Source organism: Triticum urartu, chromosome 5A, assembly GCF_056163025.1.
Source record: "Triticum urartu cultivar PI428250 chromosome 5A, HENAU_Tu73, whole genome shotgun sequence".
Taxonomy (NCBI): Eukaryota; Viridiplantae; Streptophyta; class Magnoliopsida; order Poales; family Poaceae; genus Triticum; species Triticum urartu.
The window spans coordinates 51,905,465-51,927,380 of NC_141877.1; the positions used below are offsets into that span (position 1 = coordinate 51,905,465).

The following is a 21,916-nucleotide window of genomic DNA, read 5'->3' on the forward strand; positions in this document are numbered from 1 at the left end:
CCCCGCTAGACATGAATTTTCGGCCTTCCAGTTGTTTCAACATAATGAGCCTTCCTTTTATGGCAACAAGCCATCAACTCCCTGCACGATAGTTGTATAAACAACATTTGCAACGGATTAACGTTTAGTGTGTGCCTTGACTTGATTTGCACTAGTGTTCCAAAACATCGCGACGCATGAAAATTGTGAGGCTGCTATCATGCTACGTACGGTAGCCTTCGTCAACCAATGTGTGAACTCCTCCGTGCCTAGAAACGTTCGCCCTGCCTGCCGTCCTGGATTGTTAAGATGTGTTTACGGACCATGCTACATTTGACTGTTTGATTGCTTCCGAGGTGGCAATGAGGATGAGGTCACACATAGATTAGAAACGTGTTGTTGCCGGCCATTGCCCCTGCTGCCGGCAAATAGCCCACCTTAATACTCGTCTAGTAGAGTGATGAATTATGAGTCCCCTTTGACGGCAACAAGCTACCAACTCCCTGCTGTAGTTAATTAGATTGTAAATTAATTAATGAACAAGGCCAGTTAGATTTTTGGGTGGAGTACGTGTGATTGCTTTCGGGGTTTTTTTTTCACGTGTTCAGAAATACAATTTTCAATTCAAGGACGGCCAGTGGTAAGTGCAGGGCTCGCCCTTGTATTTAAGAGAATGTATTGAGCGAACAATGTCGTCGATGGCATGGATGTTGGTGCTATTGCTATTAGCTGCATGGGCAGGCAGGGCCTCTAGCTCACTGGTGGCGAAGCCAGGCTGCCAGGCGCGATGTGGCGACATCGACGTCCCCTACCCGTTCGGCATCGGTGCCGGCTGCTTCCGCCCGGGCTTCGAGATCGCCTGCAACAACATGACGCCGTTTTTGCCGGACGTCACCGTTGCACGCCCCACGTGGCTCGCCGTGCCCGTGCGCGTGCTGAACCTGACCTTGACGCCGAGCGCGCAGGTCCTGGTGCAGCTGCCTGTGGCGCACCAGTGCTTGGACGCCACCGGCAACGAGACCACCGGCAGCTTCGACGGCAGGTTGGCGGTCAACAAGCTGGACGTGTACCGCATCTCCAACACCGCCAACGAGCTCTTTGTCCTGGGCTGCAATACCCTCGTCTACGCCAGCAGAGGGAAGTCGAGGTCCCAGGTCCGGAACGAGTCAACCGTCGCCTACTTCAGCGGTTGCGTGGCCTACTGCAACAAAGCCCAGAAGGCGCAGGACGACATGTGCAACAGCATCGGATGCTGCCGCGTCGAAATCTCGCCGTTGCTCACCAGCACCAGGATGAGGTTCGAGAAATGGGCACGCAAGCGCATCGACTTGAGGCACCCCTGCAGCTATGCCTTCATCGTGCAGAAGGACCACTACGTCTTCAAGGCCGCCGACCTGGAGAGGACGCCGGAGCCGGACCCGGCAAAGCGATGGAGCATGCCACTTTGGCTCGACTGGGCCATCCGCGACGGCAGTAACTCCTCGTCCTGTCCTGTGCCGGACAAGACGCCGGGATACGCTTGCGTGAGCAACCGCAGCGAGTGCGCCAAGTCTACCAACGGGAATGGATATTACTGCATATGCAACAAAGGCTACGAGGGCAACCCATACCTTGAAAACGGATGCACGGGTAAGGGCAACTCTAGTACACTCCCTATTCTCCACTAGTTGGGCCATGATGGTGAAAATATTCATATAACCTTGTTAAATGTTTATTTTCCCCTCGTAAAAAAGTGTTTATTTTCTTAAATAAAATAATAATGTATGATATGCATAGGCTACGGGGGAAATTTCAGGTGGCCTTCCTGATTTTCACCCAACTCCATCAAATCTGCCAGTTTGAAGTTTTTGGCTTAAAAAAAAGTCACTCTATCAGGTTCCCTTACCAACCCTTCATACATGTAATATTTGGAGCGTGCTGCTAAAACAACACATAGACTCCATATTTGGAGGTTGGTAGAGAGAATATAGAGCTCTCTTCATTCATATTGGTTTTGGACATCTCAGAAAAAAAATCGGTTGGTGGAGAGAATATATAACTATCTTCATCCATATATTGATATCCGGCAAACTAAGCATAGCTTAGGTGGTTAGATAGATTCTTTGTGGTGGAACCAGTTCACCCGGATTCAAATTCTAGACATGGCAAGCGTGCTTGCATATTTTCTAGATTTATTCCAGGTTCTTTGGTGCTATTGTTTCATCTGTATGGCGCGCGTACCAACTATGAGGAGTATGTATAGACGAACATTTCAGGACCTTTTGCTTCCATCTCTAGCCTCTGTATGAATGCCGGTTGGCATCACTCATCACCACCGACCCGTTCCCAACCCTACCACACACCATGGCTGCCCCATGTGAGCTTCCCGCCATTTGCTCGACCACCGCCATGACCGCACCACAAGAGCTCGATGTGGGTCTGTCTCTGCCACCTGTCCTCCGCACTAGCCATCCAACATCGCCAATTCCATCCTTCGTGCCATCTAGCTTCTACATGTGCTACGTCTCGCCCACCCGAGCTAACTCTCAAGGGTGTGACAAACTCCAGACTCCGTTTTATCCACCATTTCCCGGCCATAGCACCCTGGGCCGCCGCGTGCCACCTACAACCTTCTTCCACCACTTATGAAGCTCCCCTGCCCCCGCTCTTACATTCGGCCAATGATGACTTCGGCACTTATGGTGTTCAACGACTTGCACCAAGGTATATTTGCCTCAAATTTGTTCATATTTAGTAGTCTAGCTTCTTGTAGATTCATGCAGATGGCATATGATTCATGATTTGTCTGGATGCCATCATGGTAGAGGGTTTTTGTGATGATTCACCATCATCCTTGGACTATTTTGATGTTGATTTATTCGATGAGGAGACTTTGTTGATGGCTACTCAATGGCTAATGGAAAATGGGAGGAAGACGAATTGTGCAGGGTCATAGCTCGGTCGTTTGACATGTCATCGAAGTGGAGAAGCGGTCCATGCTATGCTCATCCTATACCCAAAAAGGCTTGCGCCCCGTTTTATATACAATGAAACGACCATACAACCCATCACATACACTCGACACCACAACACACGCACTCAAGGCAAGATACAATCAGTGTAGAAGAATGACTAAACACGAAGTGAAGCCGTGCCTGACAAAACGAGGACCCCAAGGCGCCGCTTTCAAGAAGGTAACTACACTGGAGTGTCGCCGCCACCCAATCCATGTATGATCTAGGTCTTCACTCGGAGCATACCCTACCCCTATGAGCACATTCGAGAGACTGAATTGACACATCATCTTGAGATTCATGCAGTCGCCAAAGACACGTTCATAGTCGATGGGAACATCTCCTTCCACTAAACACACATGGCCTGCCGGAATGCCTGAAATAAATACAGGAAAACGCAAGCACCAATGTCAAGTCTAGGACTTGAACCCTGGTGGGCTGAGGATACCACTGTCCTCCTAACCATTCAACTACGAGTTGGTTCGCACTCTACCAGGTTCCCTAACCATCCCTTCATACCTGTAATATTTGGATCGTGCTAGAAAAACAACACATAGAATCTGTATTTGGAGGTTGGTGGAGAGAATACATAGCTCTTCTCATCCATATTGGTTGGTGGACATCTCAAAAAAGTATTAGTTGGTGGAGAGAATATAGAGCTCTCTTCATCCATATTGACACCCGTTAAATTAAGCATAGCTTAGGTGGTTAGATTCTTTGTGGGGGAACCAACCCACCCAGGTTCAAGTCCTAGACTTGCCACGGACGCTCGCATATTTCCTTAATCTATTTCAGATTTTTTTGGTGCTATTCTATCAGTGGTATGTGTGCCCATCAACTACGATGCATATGTGGCAGGAACCTTTCAGGACCGCTTGCTTCCACCTCTAGCCTCCGTACTGACGTCCATTGGCAGCACTCACCACGGATGACCCGTTCCGGGCCATAACACACACCATGGCTACCCCCTTGTGAGCTTCCCACCATTTTCCCAACCACCGCCACGGTCGTATCACAAAAGCTCGATGTGGGCTTGTCTCTAGCATGATTCCTCCGTTCGCCGACTTGTTGAGGAAGTCGGAGTCACATGCCAGCCATCCGCCATCGCCAATTCCATCCTTCGTGCCATCTAGCTTCTACCGTGCTACATCTCACACACCATAGCTAACTCCCGAGCAGCACGGCAGCCGTGTGCCACCTACGTACAACCTTCTCCCACCATTTATTAACCTCTCTTTGCCTCCGCTCTTGCATTCGGCCAATCATGGCCTCGATACTTAGGGTGTTCGACGACTTGCCCCAAGGTATATTCGCCTCAAATTTGTTCATATTTAGTAGTCTAGCTTCTTGTAGATTCGTGCAGATGGCATATGATTGTCTATATGTCATCATACTAGAGGGTATTTTGATGATTCACCGTCGTTGGACAATTTTGATGTTCATTTATTCAATGAGGAAGATGAGGACATTTCATTGATGGTTACTCTATGGATGATGGGAAGTGGGAGGAAGACGAGTTGTGCAGAGTCATAGCTTGGTCGTTTGACATATCACCAGAATAGAGCCGACGACCATGATATGCTCATCCTATATAACCTTTGCATCTCTTATAGCAATGCTTACAGATATCAATAGATTGTTTTAGCAAATTGACAAAGTCAAGTAAGCTAACTAAACATTCTTCACACAACGGAGAAATGTAGTTGGGTTAATGGGATTTACTAGTTCCTAGAAGGTGACCACGACACTTTGGGTGGTTCCATATGGTACTCTTGCCTATTGGACCAATGAGTATCTTTGAACGGTTGAAGATACATCCGTAGGCGCAGTAGAAAGTTTTCCGATGTTGCAATCAGGGTCTACAAAGCAGAGTATTTTAGGGCACCCAATGTTGATAACGCGCCGAGAATTTTAGCAATGGGTGAAGTAAGAGGCTAACTAGGTATACTTGGAAGCATTGACTGGACATGTTGGAGCTAGAAGAATGTCCCTGCATGTCATGGACAATTCACCACACATTGCCATGATTTCTATCATTTAGGAAGGGGTTACCTCTGATGACTTGTAGATTCACTATTTCTACTTTGGCATCATGTTTCTCACAATGGCATCAATGACGTGCAGAGATCGCATCTTTTTGCTAGGCTAGCAAGTGATGATGCTCTGACATGCAACATTAATGTCAATGGCCATGATCATGATCAAGGCTACTACCTTGCCGATGGCATCTAGTATTCATGGTCAACATTTTTCTAGACAATTTCAAATCATAAAGGTAATAAAAATAAACACTTTGCCAAGTGTCAAGAATGAGCGAGGAAGGATATTAATTGGTGGAGCATTTGGAATGTTGCGAGCTTAGTTTGCAATTGATCGAGGTCTTACTCGCTTCTGGGACAGTAAGACCTTCGGAGTGTTGTGTGATTCTAGACTTCATTGAGAATGAGAGGTATGCACATAAGTTGTGACCAAATGGTGTATGGGGTTAAATATCTTACAAAGGTTCTAAAATGGAAGTGGTGGATCAGCTCTACATGTCTTGAGAGTGGCCCCGCTATATTTTGATTGTTTTAGACTCATCCTTCAACTGGAACTCTAGGCGTATTTTCATTAGCCTCTCTCAATCCATCGTTTGGACCCGACTCCTTGACCCAAAAGTTTACTTAGCACCAGCTTTTGCCTCATGCTCTAAGGACTAAATAAATTTCTGTGTTTGCTTTGCTAATGCTCGAACGACATTGGATCGCGTCGGGATTAACCCTTTTTTAATGGACGTCAATTTTCAAATATTTTTACTTTTCCCCGTCGGATGAAAATCGGACGGCTCTCACTCACTGACGGGACTTAAGAACTTCTCACTCGCCCTAAGTTTTATAAGGAAAACTTTGCTATGCCTTTTTTCGACTAAATAATTGCCCATGTGTTGGAATGAGAGTATAAATATTCTAGTATTTTAGCTCATGATTTACATGCCCATATTTATGTTATCGTGTAGCAGAAGAATTTTATTTGGCAAACATTTGTTGTCTTACCAAAAATCAAAATTATTTGGCATGCCAATAAGAGGTAGGACAATTGAGCCGGTTTTGAGGGAAAATGAGGAAAAAATCAGAGAAGGAAGGAAAAATCAAAAGAGGAAAAGGGAGTTGGAAACATATGTAAGGTTAGATGAAGGATGAGTCCGAGAGAACTTTACGTCTTTTTAATTGATAGAATTAATCTCTCTATATTTCTTACTCCTGTAAGAAAAATTAAACACGTATTGTAGACACGGATAGGTTGACAAGTTTCCCGAGGTGCTATTGGGACTTGACTCATCCCATTTCTTATATTTAACTTGCACACAGACACGTACATTACCCCCACTACATGTGCATATACTAATAAATTTGCTTCGTGGTGGAGTATGATGAAGTTTTTTACCATGACAAGCCTTTCGACATGCATGCTGCCTTTTGTAAACCAAAATATTGATTCACATGGTCAACTTGGCTTAATGCTTCCATGTTTTATGTAGATATCGACGAGTGTAAAGAGCCAAAATTATATTCATGCTTAGGCAAGTGTACCAACATGGATGGATCTTTCGAGTGCACGTGCTCACAAGGATACCAAGGAAACGCCACCCACAAAGATGGTTGTGTCCGGTCCATAAACACAGGTGGGCACTATTGCTTCTTACTTTCCCTAGGATCAACATGTATATAAACTATCTTAGATAAAGCACAATAAACTATCACCTACTCCTTCCTTTTCCAAAATGTAATTTTTAGGTTTGTTCTAAGTAAAACATCTTTAAGCCTAACCAATTGTATATAAAATACACTAACATCTTTCAGAGTGAATTAGCTTCATTAAATCAATTATGAAATGTGTTGTCAAGATGTCTTTATTTGGTGTCACATATGTTGCTATATTTTTTACATGTTTGTAAGACTTAAAAGTTTGACTTTGAAATCATAAAGATAACAACATTTTGGAAATGGAAGGAGTAGGTGAAAAGATATTGTTCCTTCTCAATCATATTTATAAAATCCCTCTTGCTGTCTTAAATGCAAAGAATATTCTCATACTTAGTTCTATGTGTTAGCAAATGAACCATAAAAATAGAGTATGTTGCATGAAAAATAAGCTAAAAATTAGTTATGTGATGCAGATACAATTCATATTTCTTCTAATAAATCTAGATTATACTAATATATTATTTCAAGTGGCAGCAATCCCTAAATAAATTAGTTGCAACCCACAATTATATAAGAATGGAATACCGCCATTTTATAGAGTAAATAACACAATCAATAAGAAAGTATTTTTAAAGATGCATAGAAGAAGAAACTTATAAGAATATATGTATGATTAAATATGCCATGAAACATTTTTTTACATTACTACTAATAGATAAATACATTTCAAAATTTTGAAATAGAAGCCAACACTCTCTCTAGCTACACATACTATTATCTACGTCCTTTCTCATGCGAACCACATGCAATTTTGGTTAGTGGTTGGTTAGCGGACTTACATGGGTTAAATATTGAACCCTCCTATTAGTTTGGTCACCTCAATTTGAGACACAGTTTTGGCTAGATTTTGATATTTTTGAAATTTCAACCTGGTATAGTTAGTAGATTTTTTGGTTAACTGGGTGATACCTCTCCCCTTAACAAGACTTCAAACCCTGAGTCCAACCTCATATCTGTTCCTTCAACTACTATTGAGTTATGTCATTGCATACGCTAATTACGTGCCCATCGGTCTATTTTTGCAGCTTTAATCATTGGCCTATCAGTTTCTAGTGGCCCAACTATTCTAATTTTGTTTCTTGCCTCAAAGATAATAGTCCGCCAGCTTAAGCATCAAAAGGAACAAAAGTTGAGACAAAAATTCTTCAATCAAAATCGTGGACAATTGTTGCAAAAATTGGTATCTCATCGGTCAGATATTGCAGAGAGGATGATCATCCCTCTAAGGGAGCTAGAAAAGGCCACAAACAAGTTTCATCCAACTCGTAAGCTTGGTGGTGGAGGGCATGGTACCGTATACAAAGGAATTTTATCAGACTTGCATGTTGTTGCAATCAAAAAGTCAAATATTGTGGTCAAGAGTGAGATTAACGAGTTTATAAATGAAGTTTCCATACTCTCACAGATCAATCATAGGAACATTGTAAAGCTTTTTGGATGTTGTCTTGAGACAGAAGTCCCCTTGTTGGCTTATGAGTTCATTTACAATGGAACCCTATGTGATTATCTTCACAAGAATCCACTAAGACCAGTACCTTGGCGAGACATATTAAGGATTGCTACAGAAATTGGCAAAGCCCTTTCTTATCTTCACTCGGGTATTTCTGTCCCCGTAATACACAGAGATATAAAGTCCACTAATATACTTCTTGATGCTGCTTTGACAGCGAAGGTGTCTGACTTTGGAGCTTCAAGGTACATTCCTAAAGATAAAAGAACAATCACAACAGTGGTGCAGGGAACGTTGGGATATTTAGATCCTATGTACTTTTATTGTGGTCGTCTAACAGAAAAAAGTGATGTTTATAGCTTTGGAGTTATTCTCGTTGAGTTGCTTACAAGGAAGATGCCAATTATATATAGATCCTCCACCGGTGATGGGCTAGTTGCACAATTTGCTGAACTACTTGCAGAAGGTAAATTAGTAGAAATACTAGATCCACAAGTAATTGAGGAGGGAGGTAGCCAAGTTGAAGTGGTAGCTTCTCTAGCTATGTCGTGCATAAAGCTAAGAGCAGAGGAGCGGCCAACTATGAGGTCAGTGGAGATGACATTAGAAGCACTTCAAGGACCCAAAGAGCATTTTCGGGTTCGGGACGCGACATATGAGGGGAGTTATTCAGCAATGAGATATATATCACCAATAAGAAGGACAAGCTTAGAGGAGACGAGCAGGCAATATAGTCAAGAAGAAGAGTTTGTGTTGTCTGCAAGCTACCCTCGATAGTCTTACTTATAGTTTACATGTGAAAGAGTTGGTATGTATAACATGCACGTGTGTTGTGTATTTCGAACATTGTCTGTGCTTCAATTTGTTGTTGCTTTAATGTTATGTTTCTAATCAAAGTATGTCAATTACATGGTTGATTGTTTCTTCATTGAACAACTGCTTCCTTCATAATGTGGGCACTCACCGTATAGTACATATACTTATTTATCTTCAAGCTGGGTTGCCCAAATTTGCATTGCTCACATAATAGAAATTCCGAAAAAAAAATTCAAGGTATATGTAGTGCTCAAAATGTTGCTGATCAAAGATATAGTTAGCTAGTGCGGTTAATATTTTCTATTTCAAAATTCAAGGTGATTTTAAAAATAACTAGCAAAGTAGTCCCTTCCTGCAAATCTGCGGTGTAACATATTATTTCATAATTTTGTATATTATATGGGAGATTAATATTTCACAACTTTTAAGGGATGATTTTGGTGGACAGTATCTACCAGAGAGCTCTAGAGATAGTTATTAATGATCTATGCTGAATAAATTAATTTGAAGTTTTATTAGTTATATTATTTTATGAAAACAATATACTTATTCTCTTTTAAAACCTTATATACGATTATATTATTTAGTAATTCTTACGATACTCATATGCTACTTAAAATTAACTTGAAAGCTTATATATATTTTTTCTAAAAAGTGTACTTTAATCTCTTTGTGTGCATTTTTTTAGAATGACGGAAGACTCCGGAATAGTTATTGTTTTACAGTGAATGGATAAAATATGATGGGAGTTATTTTTACAAATAAAAATAATTAGGGTCAAATCTCAACTTTCAATCTTATGTGAGATATCTTAATTTCACAATTTTAAATGGGCATTTTTTGTGAAAACAAATGACAGCAGGACCCCCTGGGTATGCCCATGTGGAGAATTCTGCCTAATCGACCCTAACGGAGTCTATCCGAAGGATCACTCGGCGGGCCCGGCATCGATAATCCCATCCGACTGAATACCACAACATCCATCCATCCTTCCTTTCAAGAGACTTGAATACCATAATAGGTTTAGAACATTTCATCTTTAAAGCTTACAGCCGAGGACATGAAGTTCAAGCAACGATACAGCCGAGGACATGAAGTATTATATGTACTTCCTCCATCCCAAACTACTTATTTTAAATTTGTCTAAATACGAATGTATCTAGATACATATTTAGACAAATTTAGAACAAGTAATTCAGAATGGAAGTAATATATAGGCAAGTACTCCTTCTATCTTAAAATAAGTGTCTAAACTTTAGTATAATTTTATATTAAAGTTAATATTAAGTTGAGACACTTATTTTGGGATAGGGGACTAGTATAGATACATATATAGTTGAGACATTTATTTTGGGCCTAACCCTGTCCTCCTCCTCAAGAAAGATTAGGGTTTCTCTGCCTCCCGCCGCGTTGTTGTCCATCCACCTTGTCTCTGGTGGCCTTAGGTCCAAGGAGGTGCGGTGGATCCCAGCCCTTAACGATGGGAGGTTTTCGTTTCTATACAGTTTTTTGAGTTTCGTTAGAATTTGTGTTCTGCTCAAGAAGGTCAGCAGCTCTCTGAACATGGAATAAGGTCCTCCCCACCTAGCCACCGTCTCGGTGGTGCGTCTAGCATCATCGGTGGGTGTGTGGAGGCGTGTCTCCAGCGGATCTATCTTTGATGGATCTACTCAGATTTGGTTGCAGTTCATCTACGCCAGTGTGTTTTCAGGTTGGATCCTTCCGACCTACGCTACTCTTCATCAGCGGCGGTAGTTGTTCTGGTGCGTTGGTCCTATGGGGCCTTAGTACGCCGACTTCTCGACTGTCTACTATAATAAGTTTTGCCCGGCTCCAGCGAGGGAGGGGCAATGAGGCGGCGCGCCTTCTGCTTGCTCCAATGCTTGTAGTCGTCGCTATGTGGTCTATGAATCTGGATATAATTTTTATTATTTCTGATGTTCGTTGTATTGTCATGATTGAAGATGAATAGATCGTAAGTTTTCTAGAAAAAAGTATAGATGTAGATTTCTTTTGATAATAGATATAGTTAGAGAGGATATATAGATAAAAAGATAGAGATGCATTAACACTTGAATCAGTGCGATCAAACGAGCAAGCATTTGAAGGTGTGGATCTTTGAAATACTCCCTCTTGTCCTTTTTACTCCGCATATAAAAATTTGTCTGAAGTCAAGCTTCATAAAGTTTGATCATATTTATATGAAAAAAATATAATATCTACAATACTAAATTTATACAATATGAATACTAAAGTCATGACGCATCTAATGTTGTTGATTTTCACATTTTGAATGTTGGTATTTTTTTCTATAAATTCGGTCAAAGTTTATGAGGTTTGACTTCAGACAAACCTTATATGCGAACTAAAAAGGATCGGAGGGAGTACGGGTAAGATCATAAGATAATATAATATAATAGTACGAAGTAAGTAAATAACGAGCAGTGGCTTACAGGGAATACTTTATTGGCACCATTGATGCAGTTACAGAAGGAGCCGGACTGACCCCGATAAAAGATCCTGATCGATCAATCAAACTCCTCAGGCTTCAGTATTGACAGAGCCGAGCTCTCTGACCATGCTCCGCAGGTTCTCCCAGGACATCCCGCCGGGCGCCACGGCCTCCTCCGCCTTGACCTTCCACGCAGCCGCGCTCCCCCGCATGTCCTCCGCCTTCATCGCATGCCCGACGTGGCTAGCCACCTGCTCCCTCCTCACCTCGTCGTCAAGCCGGAGGCCCACGCCCCACACCTCGCAGGCGTACTTGCAGTTGGTGTACTGGTCGGCGAACCCTGGCCAGCACACCATCGGCACGCCGGCGGCCACGCTCTCGCAGGTGGAGTTCCACCCGTTGTGCGTCAGGAAGCAGCCCACGGCAGGGTGCCCTAGCACCTGATCCTGCGGGCACCATGCGGTCAGGCAGCACCGCCTTGCTGTCGCCGCGACGAACTCCGGCGGCAGCGAGCTCATGCCAGCGCCGGCGCCCGGGACGAGGTTGTCCCTGATGGACCAGAGGAACGGGTGGCCGCTGGCCGCGAGGCCCCACGCGAACTCGGCGAGCTGGTCGGTGGAGAGGACCGTGAGGCTGCCGAAGTTGGCGTACACGATGGAGCCCGGCTGTTGCGTGTCCAGCCACGCGAGGCACTCGCTGTCCTGCTTCCACAGGCTCAGGCCGCCGGCGGAGCCGGAGGCATCGTCGGCCCTTTGATGGTGGTGGTGGTTGAAGAGGGAGCCTAGGGGACCGACGGCGTAGATGCGCGGGTACTCGGCGCGGAGGGCGGCGAGGATGTCGGCTTCTAGGTCGTCGAAGGTGTTGAGGATGAGCGCGCCGGCCTTGGTGCAGCCGTTGGCCTCCACCGTGCTGAAACGGAGGCCAAAATCGTCCGGGTCGGTCGTGCGGACGAAGCTGCAGATATCTCCGAGGCTGATCGGCGGCATGCCCGGGATCCAATCGATGATCGTCCTACTCAGGTGCCCATTCGTCAAGCAGCTCTCGTCTGCAAACGTATGTACAAACGATGGAGCAAATACAGATTTCACTCTTTTGAAATAAACGGTTACACATTTTTTCTAAAACATTTCACAAGTTGGCGTTTCAGTTTCCTATTGTCTTCATTTTCAGAACCTACATTTCATTCCTCACTGCTTGTTTCACAAAGACCACATCTATTTCATATAATATTTCACTTTTATACCTACATTTCACTTTCTACCAGCTTGTTTCGGAAAAATCACATCTATTTGACCTACATATCACTTTCTACCAGCTTGTTTCAGAAAAAACACATCTATTTGAATTGGATATTTTTGAATAACATATTTCACGCTTTTGAAATAGACTATTACACATTTTCAAATTACCAGGTTCACAAGTTGACATTTTAGTTTCATATTTGGGTTAAATATGTTTCCAGTGAGAAAGGTTGGTTTCACATTTCTAACGGAAAATTGTTTGTTTCACATTTTTCTCGTGAAAAGGGTTTGTTTTACGTATGGAATGTGAAATGTTATAAATTAAACGTGTTTTGAATGTATCCAAGTTTGATCTTGTTCTAAATGGCTCGGCGCAATGAATTCAAATATTAAAAATAACTCAAAAACTAAATTATAGTTTAAAAGATATGCATGATTTAACTTAATCATGGTAGAATAAAAAGAGTGAATTTATTGTGTAGGAGGAGAGAGGGGGTGTATCTGACATTTTCCGCCATGCATGCATGTGGAGGAGAGAGATAGAGAGAAACATGTGGGAAGAAACTCATGGTGGGCCATACTACAATTTGACTAAACTAGAATACAAATAGCTGAGAAATCAATATAATGATAATACATCTGAGTGGGCCAGCTGTTGCACGAATCTCAGCAGGCAATGAATGACTGGATAGCTCATTGCTGGATAGCTGCCGCTAGGTACCGTGGCGCAAAACTACTTTATGCTAGATCGGATCCCACTCGCAATGAATTCCCAGTTTTTCTTTAGGAAAAAGTCCAAAATAACCCTTAAACTTGTAGGCGAAAGCTAATTCGAACCCTGAACTCTTAATCCTGAAAATCAGCACACCAAACTCTTTAATCCTGGTCTATATTGAACCTTGAGTGCGTTTCCAAACAGGGATCATCGACGTGGTAGGTCGAATCCCGAGATTGTTGAGTGTGCTCACGACTGGGCCAGCCCAACAGACATGAACCGATTTTGTCTATAAGGTTTAGGTTTGTTTTAGACTTCTTTTCTTTTCTTTACTCGGAAACGGAATGCAATACAACATCTCTGCCTAAAAAGAAAGAGAGTAGAGGCCTAGAAGAAGAAAAAAAAGTAGGTTGGGAAAGAGGATAACTTGGTAGTATCTAGTGTGCAATCTGATTGGCAATTTTACACAGTCAATTTGAAATGTTTTCGTATAACAACACAGATGAAGCATGCAAAATGCCTGTAAGTTGCAGATTAATGTATTTACTGCCGACTGGATCTTGAAGACAGCATGTTATTTGGTTAATGGCAACACAAGTTGAAATAAATTGGTACCAGGTGTTACCTTTGAGTGGCACGTAGCCTCGTTCCTTTAGCTCCCGGAGCCGCATGTGGGCCATCAGCGATGCGGCGCTACAAGCCCAGAGCACCATGCTCGGCACGCCCAGCTCCCGCGCCACGTCCAGCGCGAAGCTCATCAGCGACGTCGGCAGCACGCACGTCACCGGCGGCACGCCCGGGGTGCCGTTGAGCCGGAGGAGGAGCTCCTTCAGAGGCTCCGCCCACCGCTGGCTCGTGGCCGCAGACAGCCTGAGGTCGTAGTCCTCGGCGTCCCGGTCAGCCTCCACCAGCCCGTCCGGGATCGCCTCGAACCGGAACCCCTCGTGGCCACGCACCGCGGCGGCGCCCTCCGTCGCCTCCATGACGCGGTGGTTGTGCTCGGTGTTGACGAAGGTGATGTAGACGCCGTGGTGGTGCAGCAGCTTGGCCAGCTGGAGCGCCGGGTTGATGTTACCGGAGCTCGGGTGCGGCACCACCACGGCGTGCGGCCTCGCCATTAGTTCGTTCGTCCGGCCGTGGGCGCGCGCGTACGGAGCTGTGCAATGTGTGTATGCTTAACTGGCTTTGTTCTGTTTATGCGAATCACGATGAGTGTGAGCTATGTAGTATACTCCACTAGCACTTGCTGCGGACTCGATCGGATCGAAGTCTACTCCAGCTCGTAAGTAGTATGTGGTTGACATTAGAGACTAGACCAGATCCATCAAAGTCTTTCTTTTCTTCTCCCGATTGTGAAATTTGCATGTGGGATCGAAACCTTGTCGACGTTCGTCACTATCGATCTTGCCCGTCGCACACTCGAGGACAGGTGACAGAAAGAATTGGTCGTGTCATGGGATAAACGGGCAAAGCCTATAGTGTCAATAAACTGGTCGCTTTTTTTTAGATACGCACAAGCATACATATCATATATTCATGAAAGAAGGAGCCAAGATGACCAATACAACACCGTACGGCACAGTGCTACACTAAGAAATTAGCAACCACATCCACCATGACAACACCGACATGCTACTCGCCTTGCCCAAACTCAAGCCATGAATGGCGAAGAAGTAGAACACAAAGCACATAAGTCGTGTCACAACTGTATCCGATACCTTGGAGCATGCAAAAACTCCGGACCAAACTAGAACAACGCACGCTACACTCTTAGCACCTAGGAGATCGGCAAGTGGACAGAATGAGCTAGCCTGACTCGGGGATGACGTCTGAAATGAAGCGTCAAAGATGGAGTACATTGTGCCCCGGATGCCCATGCCCATAGCACCAACCAACACATGACAACACGGTACCCCAAGCCTGGTCACCGAGGCAAACAAGGCAACCCACACCAGCTACTCATCTGGAAGACAGCCCCCCCCCCCCCACACACACACACACACCCAAGCAGCGTCTCCAAGGAGAGCACGATGCCATGGCGCCACCGCTGCCTGGCCCAGCGAACCAAGCCTAAGGTTTCCCCTGGTGCCTGATCAGGGGATGGCCATGACCATGACAATGCCTCCAGGGCGAGACAATACCCACATGGCGCTGTTGTTGCCCGCAGCCACAACAGCCCACGGGTTCCTCTTCGGCCATGTTCATGAAGTTTCGATATCCGTGCCTTTATGATCTCTTGAAACCTTTAGAAAGATTTGTCGAGCAATTTTTCCACCATCACCACCCTGTGTTCCGCAGGCCGCAGCAATCCAATCTAGAGGTATTTTTTATACCGTGTCGGACTAGGAATTCACCGTTGGAGCTATGTTCATCAACACCGTCCATCCCTTACTTTGGGAGAGAGAGAGAGGAGTTGGACCTCATCGTCGTGAGTCCCGATGTAAAATATCTCTCATTGGGACTTTATTGAGAATTCATCTCAAAGGGTAAGTATGTCCGCAAGTTAGCAGCAGTCTGGACTTACAAGGCCACACTTACCACTCAACCCGCTCAACAACAGTACAATGTATGACTAAGTGTGTAATCAGGGTCTCCTGTGAAGATCAGGATTTCCACTCGGGAAAGTGAGAAATGTACGGTCTTCCATCCGCAGATTTGACAAATTCAATCCAATTTAGTCTTGTCCCGTGGCTCGGACCCGGTCGTGTAAATGCAGCTACCACTATGACTAGATACTCACTAGTTATTTACCATGTTTCAATCCCTAGAACCTAAATAGGTGACTCCCTGGACTAGAGTCGGTGTGTAAGACAAGTGTCATGATCACGCACTACCTGGCAATAAGAGTCGGCTAATACATGTGGGTGAGAAAATACACCCCTAGAGGATTAAATTTATTCGAATAGCCGTGTCTGTGGTTAAGTGACTACTTGGACATCTATACATGATCATATAGAACTTCAATGGCTACCTTAAAATTGCCTAGATAAGCATGAGTACCTTGGATTACTTCCTCGCGGGTGAGTCGAGAGAGGATTCATGGTGGTGTATTACAATGGTGGTTAGCTAGATGATGGACTCATGTGTATTCTCTTACCTCTGCTACAAACTGTTGGTAGGCGTAGCTTAGAGTAGCCAAAAGTCAAAGCTCGCAATCATGCAAACTAGGTACATACCTTTTCCCTTGATACTTGAGGATGAGTAGATAGTTCTATGTAAATATTGGTGAGTATAATTATACCCACCCTTGCTTAATTAACATGTTGCAATGGAGACCCACGCTAAATTCAATGGTGGTTTCTACGAAAGGATTGATGTGCTCCCAAATAGCAGTCTGGTACCTTGGGAGGGTCGTTGTGTCTTATTTTAATCCTCTTATGCTTTTTGTTAAACTTGATCTTTACTAAGACATAATTTGCTTCCTTTTTGCTTGTTGTGTGTTGGTCATGTGACCTCCGTGTGAATAAATATGCTACAATTTGCTTGTTAAAGCCTTTGAATATGTATGCTTTGAGTCGTAGAGTTTGTGTTGTGATACCTGTTGTTTCCAACACACAACGTGCATGATGCGTGTATGATTATAAAGTCCATGTTGTGTGTAGGGACTATTGGTCATGGTCCCTACACACAATTGGTCATGGTCAGGAAGCAACCGATGCTGTACTTAGTACACTTCGTGTCAACTCCATATCGGCTTCGGTTCTTTTTCGATTTAGGAATGTCACATTCTTTTATGTTTAAGAGTTTCACATCTTTCCATGGCATAGCTTTTGAATCTTTGCACACCCCTCTACTGATTCATTTTTCAGGATCTTAGTGCCACACCAAGAGGTTGAGCCATGACAACCAAAATCTTAGTTAATGGTCTTGTATCCCAGCTTCTCTCATTGCCCTCAAGTGTTTCAACATAGACATCACCCTGGGTATGGATTGGTTGGAAAAATATCAAGCCACAATTGATTGTGCAATTAAGTATGTCCAAATCACTCATCCAAAAAGTTGTTGAAACATACCCCGGTAATTTATGTGTAAATAAGATGATAATTTAAACACAATAGACCTAATAACTTACATATAAACACATTGATAGTTTTTAACCATAAGCAAAAAAAGTTGCAGAAATATACCCTGATAACTTAAGTGTAAATAGCATGGTAATTTATGCAACAAACACCCGATAACTTACATACACCCCATTGATAACTTTTTACCCATGGAAAAAGTTGTTGAAACATGCCCCGGTAACTACTGTGTAAATATCAATGGTCATTTATGCACCACGAACCTCATAACTTATGTTCAACCACCGTGGCAACTTTGACTTTGAGAAAAAAGTGTTGAAACATAACTTCTCCCGCAATTTCCATGTAAATTTATGGTAATTTTACGGACCACAAACCTAATATCTTAAGTTTAAACACCATGGTAACTTTCATCCAGGAATTTTTTTTGTCGAAACATACCCCAGTGTGAACTTACCACTACCCCATGCTAAAGTTATCACGCTTCTCATGATATAGTCATTAACCTTCTCATAATGTAGTTATCAGGTTTATCATGGTATAGTTATCATGTTGCTCATGTCATAGTTATCAAGCTGGTCATGCCAAAGTTACCAAGCAAAAAATATTATTATTGCTGATATGACAGAAAAAAAGAAAGGTTCAAATAACCTTGTTTATATACAACAAACAACAAATAAAGGTGGCTTAGTTGGTTACTGGGCTCAATGTCTAATGAATAGACCTGGGTTCAAATGTCGACAACAAGGGCGTCGACATGACCTGCAAGGAGGAGATCACGGTCACTGTGTTCTACGGCGACATGGTTGTCGGATGGCGGACGTGCCCGACTTCTGCGTCGGTAGGCGGTCGACAGCGGACGTGAATGCCAGGCTGTCTCACACTGACGTGCTGCTCACCGACACGCGGCGTTGCCGCTTGGCGTCGGAGCTGCGATCGGGGGAGTTGGATCTCGCGGTGGAGATGAGGATGGTCATACCCGTGGGATCTGATTGGGAGTGCGGTGGTGATTTATTGCACATCCAGGCAGTCTTTCCGACTTTGTTGTGAAAAGCCTGGCCAAGACTATGTACACTGTGATCAACTCCAATTGCAAAGAGTCTAGCCGATACATGGCTTGCTTGCTTCTTCTTCTTTTGCTAATAGTACCAATGTTATTCCTTGAAGTTACTATATTAGATCTCGTGCAATAGTACTTTTCTTGATTAGCATGCCACAATTGTAAGATAGTATTGCATGCAAACGACTTGTAGTTATTATTCTGCTTGCACTATATGTATGTCACAATGAGAGGTAACATTTGATAAAAGTCTTACTTATTGCCAAGTTGTTAAAGTGGTGTGTTATTTTACACCAAACTTAACAAGTGAAAGCTTCAAATGTTGTGTTGTGTGTTCAATTATCTATGTTTCTTATGCTAACCTGAAATTGGTTTCCTTCTTGCTGAAGCGAGGAGCTGCTTTGTCTCGTTTAGAGCGAGGCGAAGATTTTTTTTTTTGGGAAGGCTGAGACGGAAGGTGCGCCCGCCTCAGGCGCCCCACATGAATGGCCTAGCGCACGTTTTTTTTGCCTTTTTTTCATTACTTTTACTTTTATTTCTAAAATGTAAAAATATTTTCCTACATTAAAAAAACATGACAGGTTCAAAAAATTGTGCAATGTTAAAAAAATGTTCACATAATTAAAGCAAAATGTGATAGAATTGAAAAAATGAACGTGACATTTAAAAAATGTTCACATGTTAAAAAAATGTTTGTGGCGTTTTTAAAATGAGTATATAATATAAAAATAATGTAATTCAAAAAACAATGTTTTGTACATCTCGTGAGTATGAGCTAACTCCAAAAACTAGTCCTTAGTTCGGTTTGCAGGCTACAACTCACCTGCATGAAGCAGGAATCGCTAGTAATCACCTGTTAGCCATACACGGTGGTGATCCGATCGATTGTATAAGACTCGCGGTAGTAATAAAATGGGGAAAGTTCAGAAAATATAAGAGCCATTTAAAAATTGTTTACTTGTTTCAAACAATGATCGCAACATCTTAAATAAATTTGTATACAATGTAAAAGAAAGTTTGCATAAGTGAAAATAAATAGTTTTCACGATTCAAAAAATTTACGTGACATTTAACAATGTTTTCTAAATAAAATTACTTACATTTTGTCCTATTTAAAATTTTATGTTTTATTTTAAAAATGTTCATGTGTTTCAAAAATATAATTTTTGAATTTAAAATATATGTTTACACAATCTAAAAAACTTTTTGCGTGATTCAAAAAGAATTTTTTGCACTATTAATAATGTGCCTAACATTTCAGAAATATTCACCTGTTTTAAAATCTGTTTGTTCAATTCAAAAACTATATCTATACAGTGTAATCTTTTTTCGTGTAGTTTAAAAAATGTTTTGTGCCATTCAGAAAAAATGTTCAACATGTATTTGAGAAATGATTAATATGCATATGAAAATATATTCAAAATATGTATTTTTTTTAAAATGTACATCATGCATTTAAAAAACATTTAAGGTGTATCTAAAAAATGTTACATGAGTATATGAAAAATGTACATTGCGTACTGAAAATTTTAGACCTATGTGGAAAAATAAATAAATAACCTGAACTAAACCATTGAAATAACACGAGAAACCCAAAGAAGCGAACAAAAAACCAAAAATAAAAACAGAAGAAAAAGGGAGGAAATCTGAAGAAAGACGATAAAGAAATGCATAAAACTGTACAAATGAACTGAAAAGCAAAAAGAAAGAACTGTAAGAAAAAGTGAGAAAACTAAGGAAAATATTTGAAGAAACACAGAAAACCCGAAGAAACAAACTGAAAACAAAATGTAAAGATCAAAGAAAATCATGCGACGGGGCCGATCCACTAAGTGATTCCTTCTGGTGAGAGTACTGGTAGACTCACTATAAGTGAGAAATAGTTTATCACACGCACACGGAACCAACATACCTCTCCAAAAAGACTTTCCGCCCGCTTTTTATAAATAAAGCACAAAACACTAGCTCTCCGATGACATTATTTATCATTGATAAAATGTTGTGTTAGTCAACCATTTATTTTCCTACTATATAAAACAATTATTTGATCAAATATACTCCCTCCATCCTATAACTGTAATAACATCTTGTACTTATATTATGGCACGAAGGGAGTCCGAGGGAGTGTCACCACGAGTCACTCGCAATGCTGCATATAGCAGAAGGCGCCATATTTCTTCGGGCTAAAAAAAGCTATTGAAAGGCGCGGCGACTATTCCACGCCCAATCGGTATTTCCTATTTGGTGCCTGCTACTGTACAATTTGCAAACGGACGCACGCCCCACCCCCCTCCTGGCTGGGCTGGCCCTTTGCCCGGCCAAATTCAAATACACGATCTCTTGCTCTATTGTAAACCGTAGGAACCACTAGCACGACCTATCTCTCGTGACTTGTTACTTCCTTTTTTTCGTTTCCCAGTTCGTGGAAAGCCTCCAATTTGCAAAAAGGCCCTTATTTTTGTTTGGTTTTTTCATTTCTTTTTTCTTTTATATTTCTTTATTCTTTTTCTTTAGATTTTTATCTTTTTATTCAAAATGCTCGAAGTTTTTCAAATTCGATGAACTTTAAAAAACAATGAACTTTTTCATATTCAATGCATTTTTTAAAAAAATTGATGAACTTTTTTCAACTTTGATTATTTTTTAAAAAAATCAATGAACTTTGTTTCAAAGTTGATGATTTTTTTTCAAATTCGATGAACTATTTTTTAAAATTGATGATTTTTTTTTTCAAATTTGATGAACCTTTTAAAAAAATTTGTGAACCTTTTTCAAATCTGATGAACTTTTTTAAAAACTTTTTCAAATTCAATGATTATTTTTCAAATTTGTGACCTTATTCCAAAATCTGTGATGTTTTGAATTCAATACTTTTTTATTTTTTACATGTTATCAAGTGGATGTTTGATAACTGCAACTAGTCCAATAAGATCGGAGCTGAAAAGACGCAATCAAGCAACCAGGCTTCTTGGGCCGGCCCACAATAGGAGGCACGTGGGCCCAAGACCCTATTCGGGCGCTTAAGGCACCCGACAGGAGCTCCCAACGAAGGCTTCCTTACCTGGGCCAAATATGGCTTTGGAAAGTTGTGGCATGCTTGAAAGATAACAAGTACCCCTCAAAAAAAAAGAAGAAAAGATAACAAGTTAAAAGGAGGGTATCTTGTGCCGCCGCCGTCATGTGAGAAATTTAAGTCCCCTTTAATCTGGCTGCTATTTTGCCGCTAAGAGGTAGGGGAGGACCTCGAATCTTCAAGACATATATGTTCTTCGTCAACGTCTAGTGATCATTATAGTTTTGTGAAAATAAATTTCTATCGTTCTTTTGACAGTACCATGAGGTTAGAGTGTATTCTATCTTCACAGATCTGATTATTCGGATCTGATGAGTTTATATTGTTGTGTCAAACTTTTTTTATTGGTCTGATTTTTTGTAGAGGTGAAAT

The 21,916-nt window shown here is 42.2% G+C and overlaps 2 protein-coding genes across 2 annotated transcripts; one reads left to right on the top strand and one right to left on the bottom strand.

The window, feature by feature from the left end:
- Positions 1–677: 677 nt before the first annotated feature.
- Positions 678–8,942, top strand: LOC125506741 (wall-associated receptor kinase 5-like). The gene is made up of 3 exons (XM_048671471.2): positions 678–1,608; positions 6,490–6,633; positions 7,741–8,942. Exons 1-3 carry the CDS (start codon positions 678–680, stop codon positions 8,940–8,942), a joined length of 2,277 nt encoding a protein of 758 aa, XP_048527428.2.
- Positions 8,943–11,432: 2,490 nt separating this feature from the next.
- Positions 11,433–14,546, bottom strand: LOC125524094 (7-deoxyloganetin glucosyltransferase-like). The gene is made up of 2 exons (XM_048689175.2): positions 14,015–14,546; positions 11,433–12,478 (listed from the first exon to the last, which is right to left on the bottom strand). Exons 1-2 carry the CDS (start codon positions 14,505–14,507, stop codon positions 11,523–11,525), a joined length of 1,449 nt encoding a protein of 482 aa, XP_048545132.2. The 5' UTR covers positions 14,508–14,546; the 3' UTR covers positions 11,433–11,522.
- Between the last annotated feature and the right edge of the window lie 7,370 nt (positions 14,547–21,916).

Excerpts from the sequence above, each read along its gene's own strand:
- LOC125506741 (XM_048671471.2), top strand. The coding sequence starts at position 678 with ATGGCATGGATGTTGGTGCTATTGCTATTAGCTGCATGGGCAGGCAGG. Across the intron at positions 1,609-6,489 it reads CCTTGAAAACGGATGCACGG|ATATCGACGAGTGTAAAGAG; the intron begins GTAAGGGCAACT and ends TGTTTTATGTAG. Across the intron at positions 6,634-7,740 it reads TGTCCGGTCCATAAACACAG|CTTTAATCATTGGCCTATCA; the intron begins GTGGGCACTATT and ends CTATTTTTGCAG.
- LOC125524094 (XM_048689175.2), bottom strand. The coding sequence starts at position 14,507 with ATGGCGAGGCCGCACGCCGTGGTGGTGCCGCACCCGAGCTCCGGTAAC. Across the intron at positions 12,479-14,014 it reads AGGCTACGTGCCACTCAAAG|ACGAGAGCTGCTTGACGAAT; the intron begins GTAACACCTGGT and ends ATACGTTTGCAG.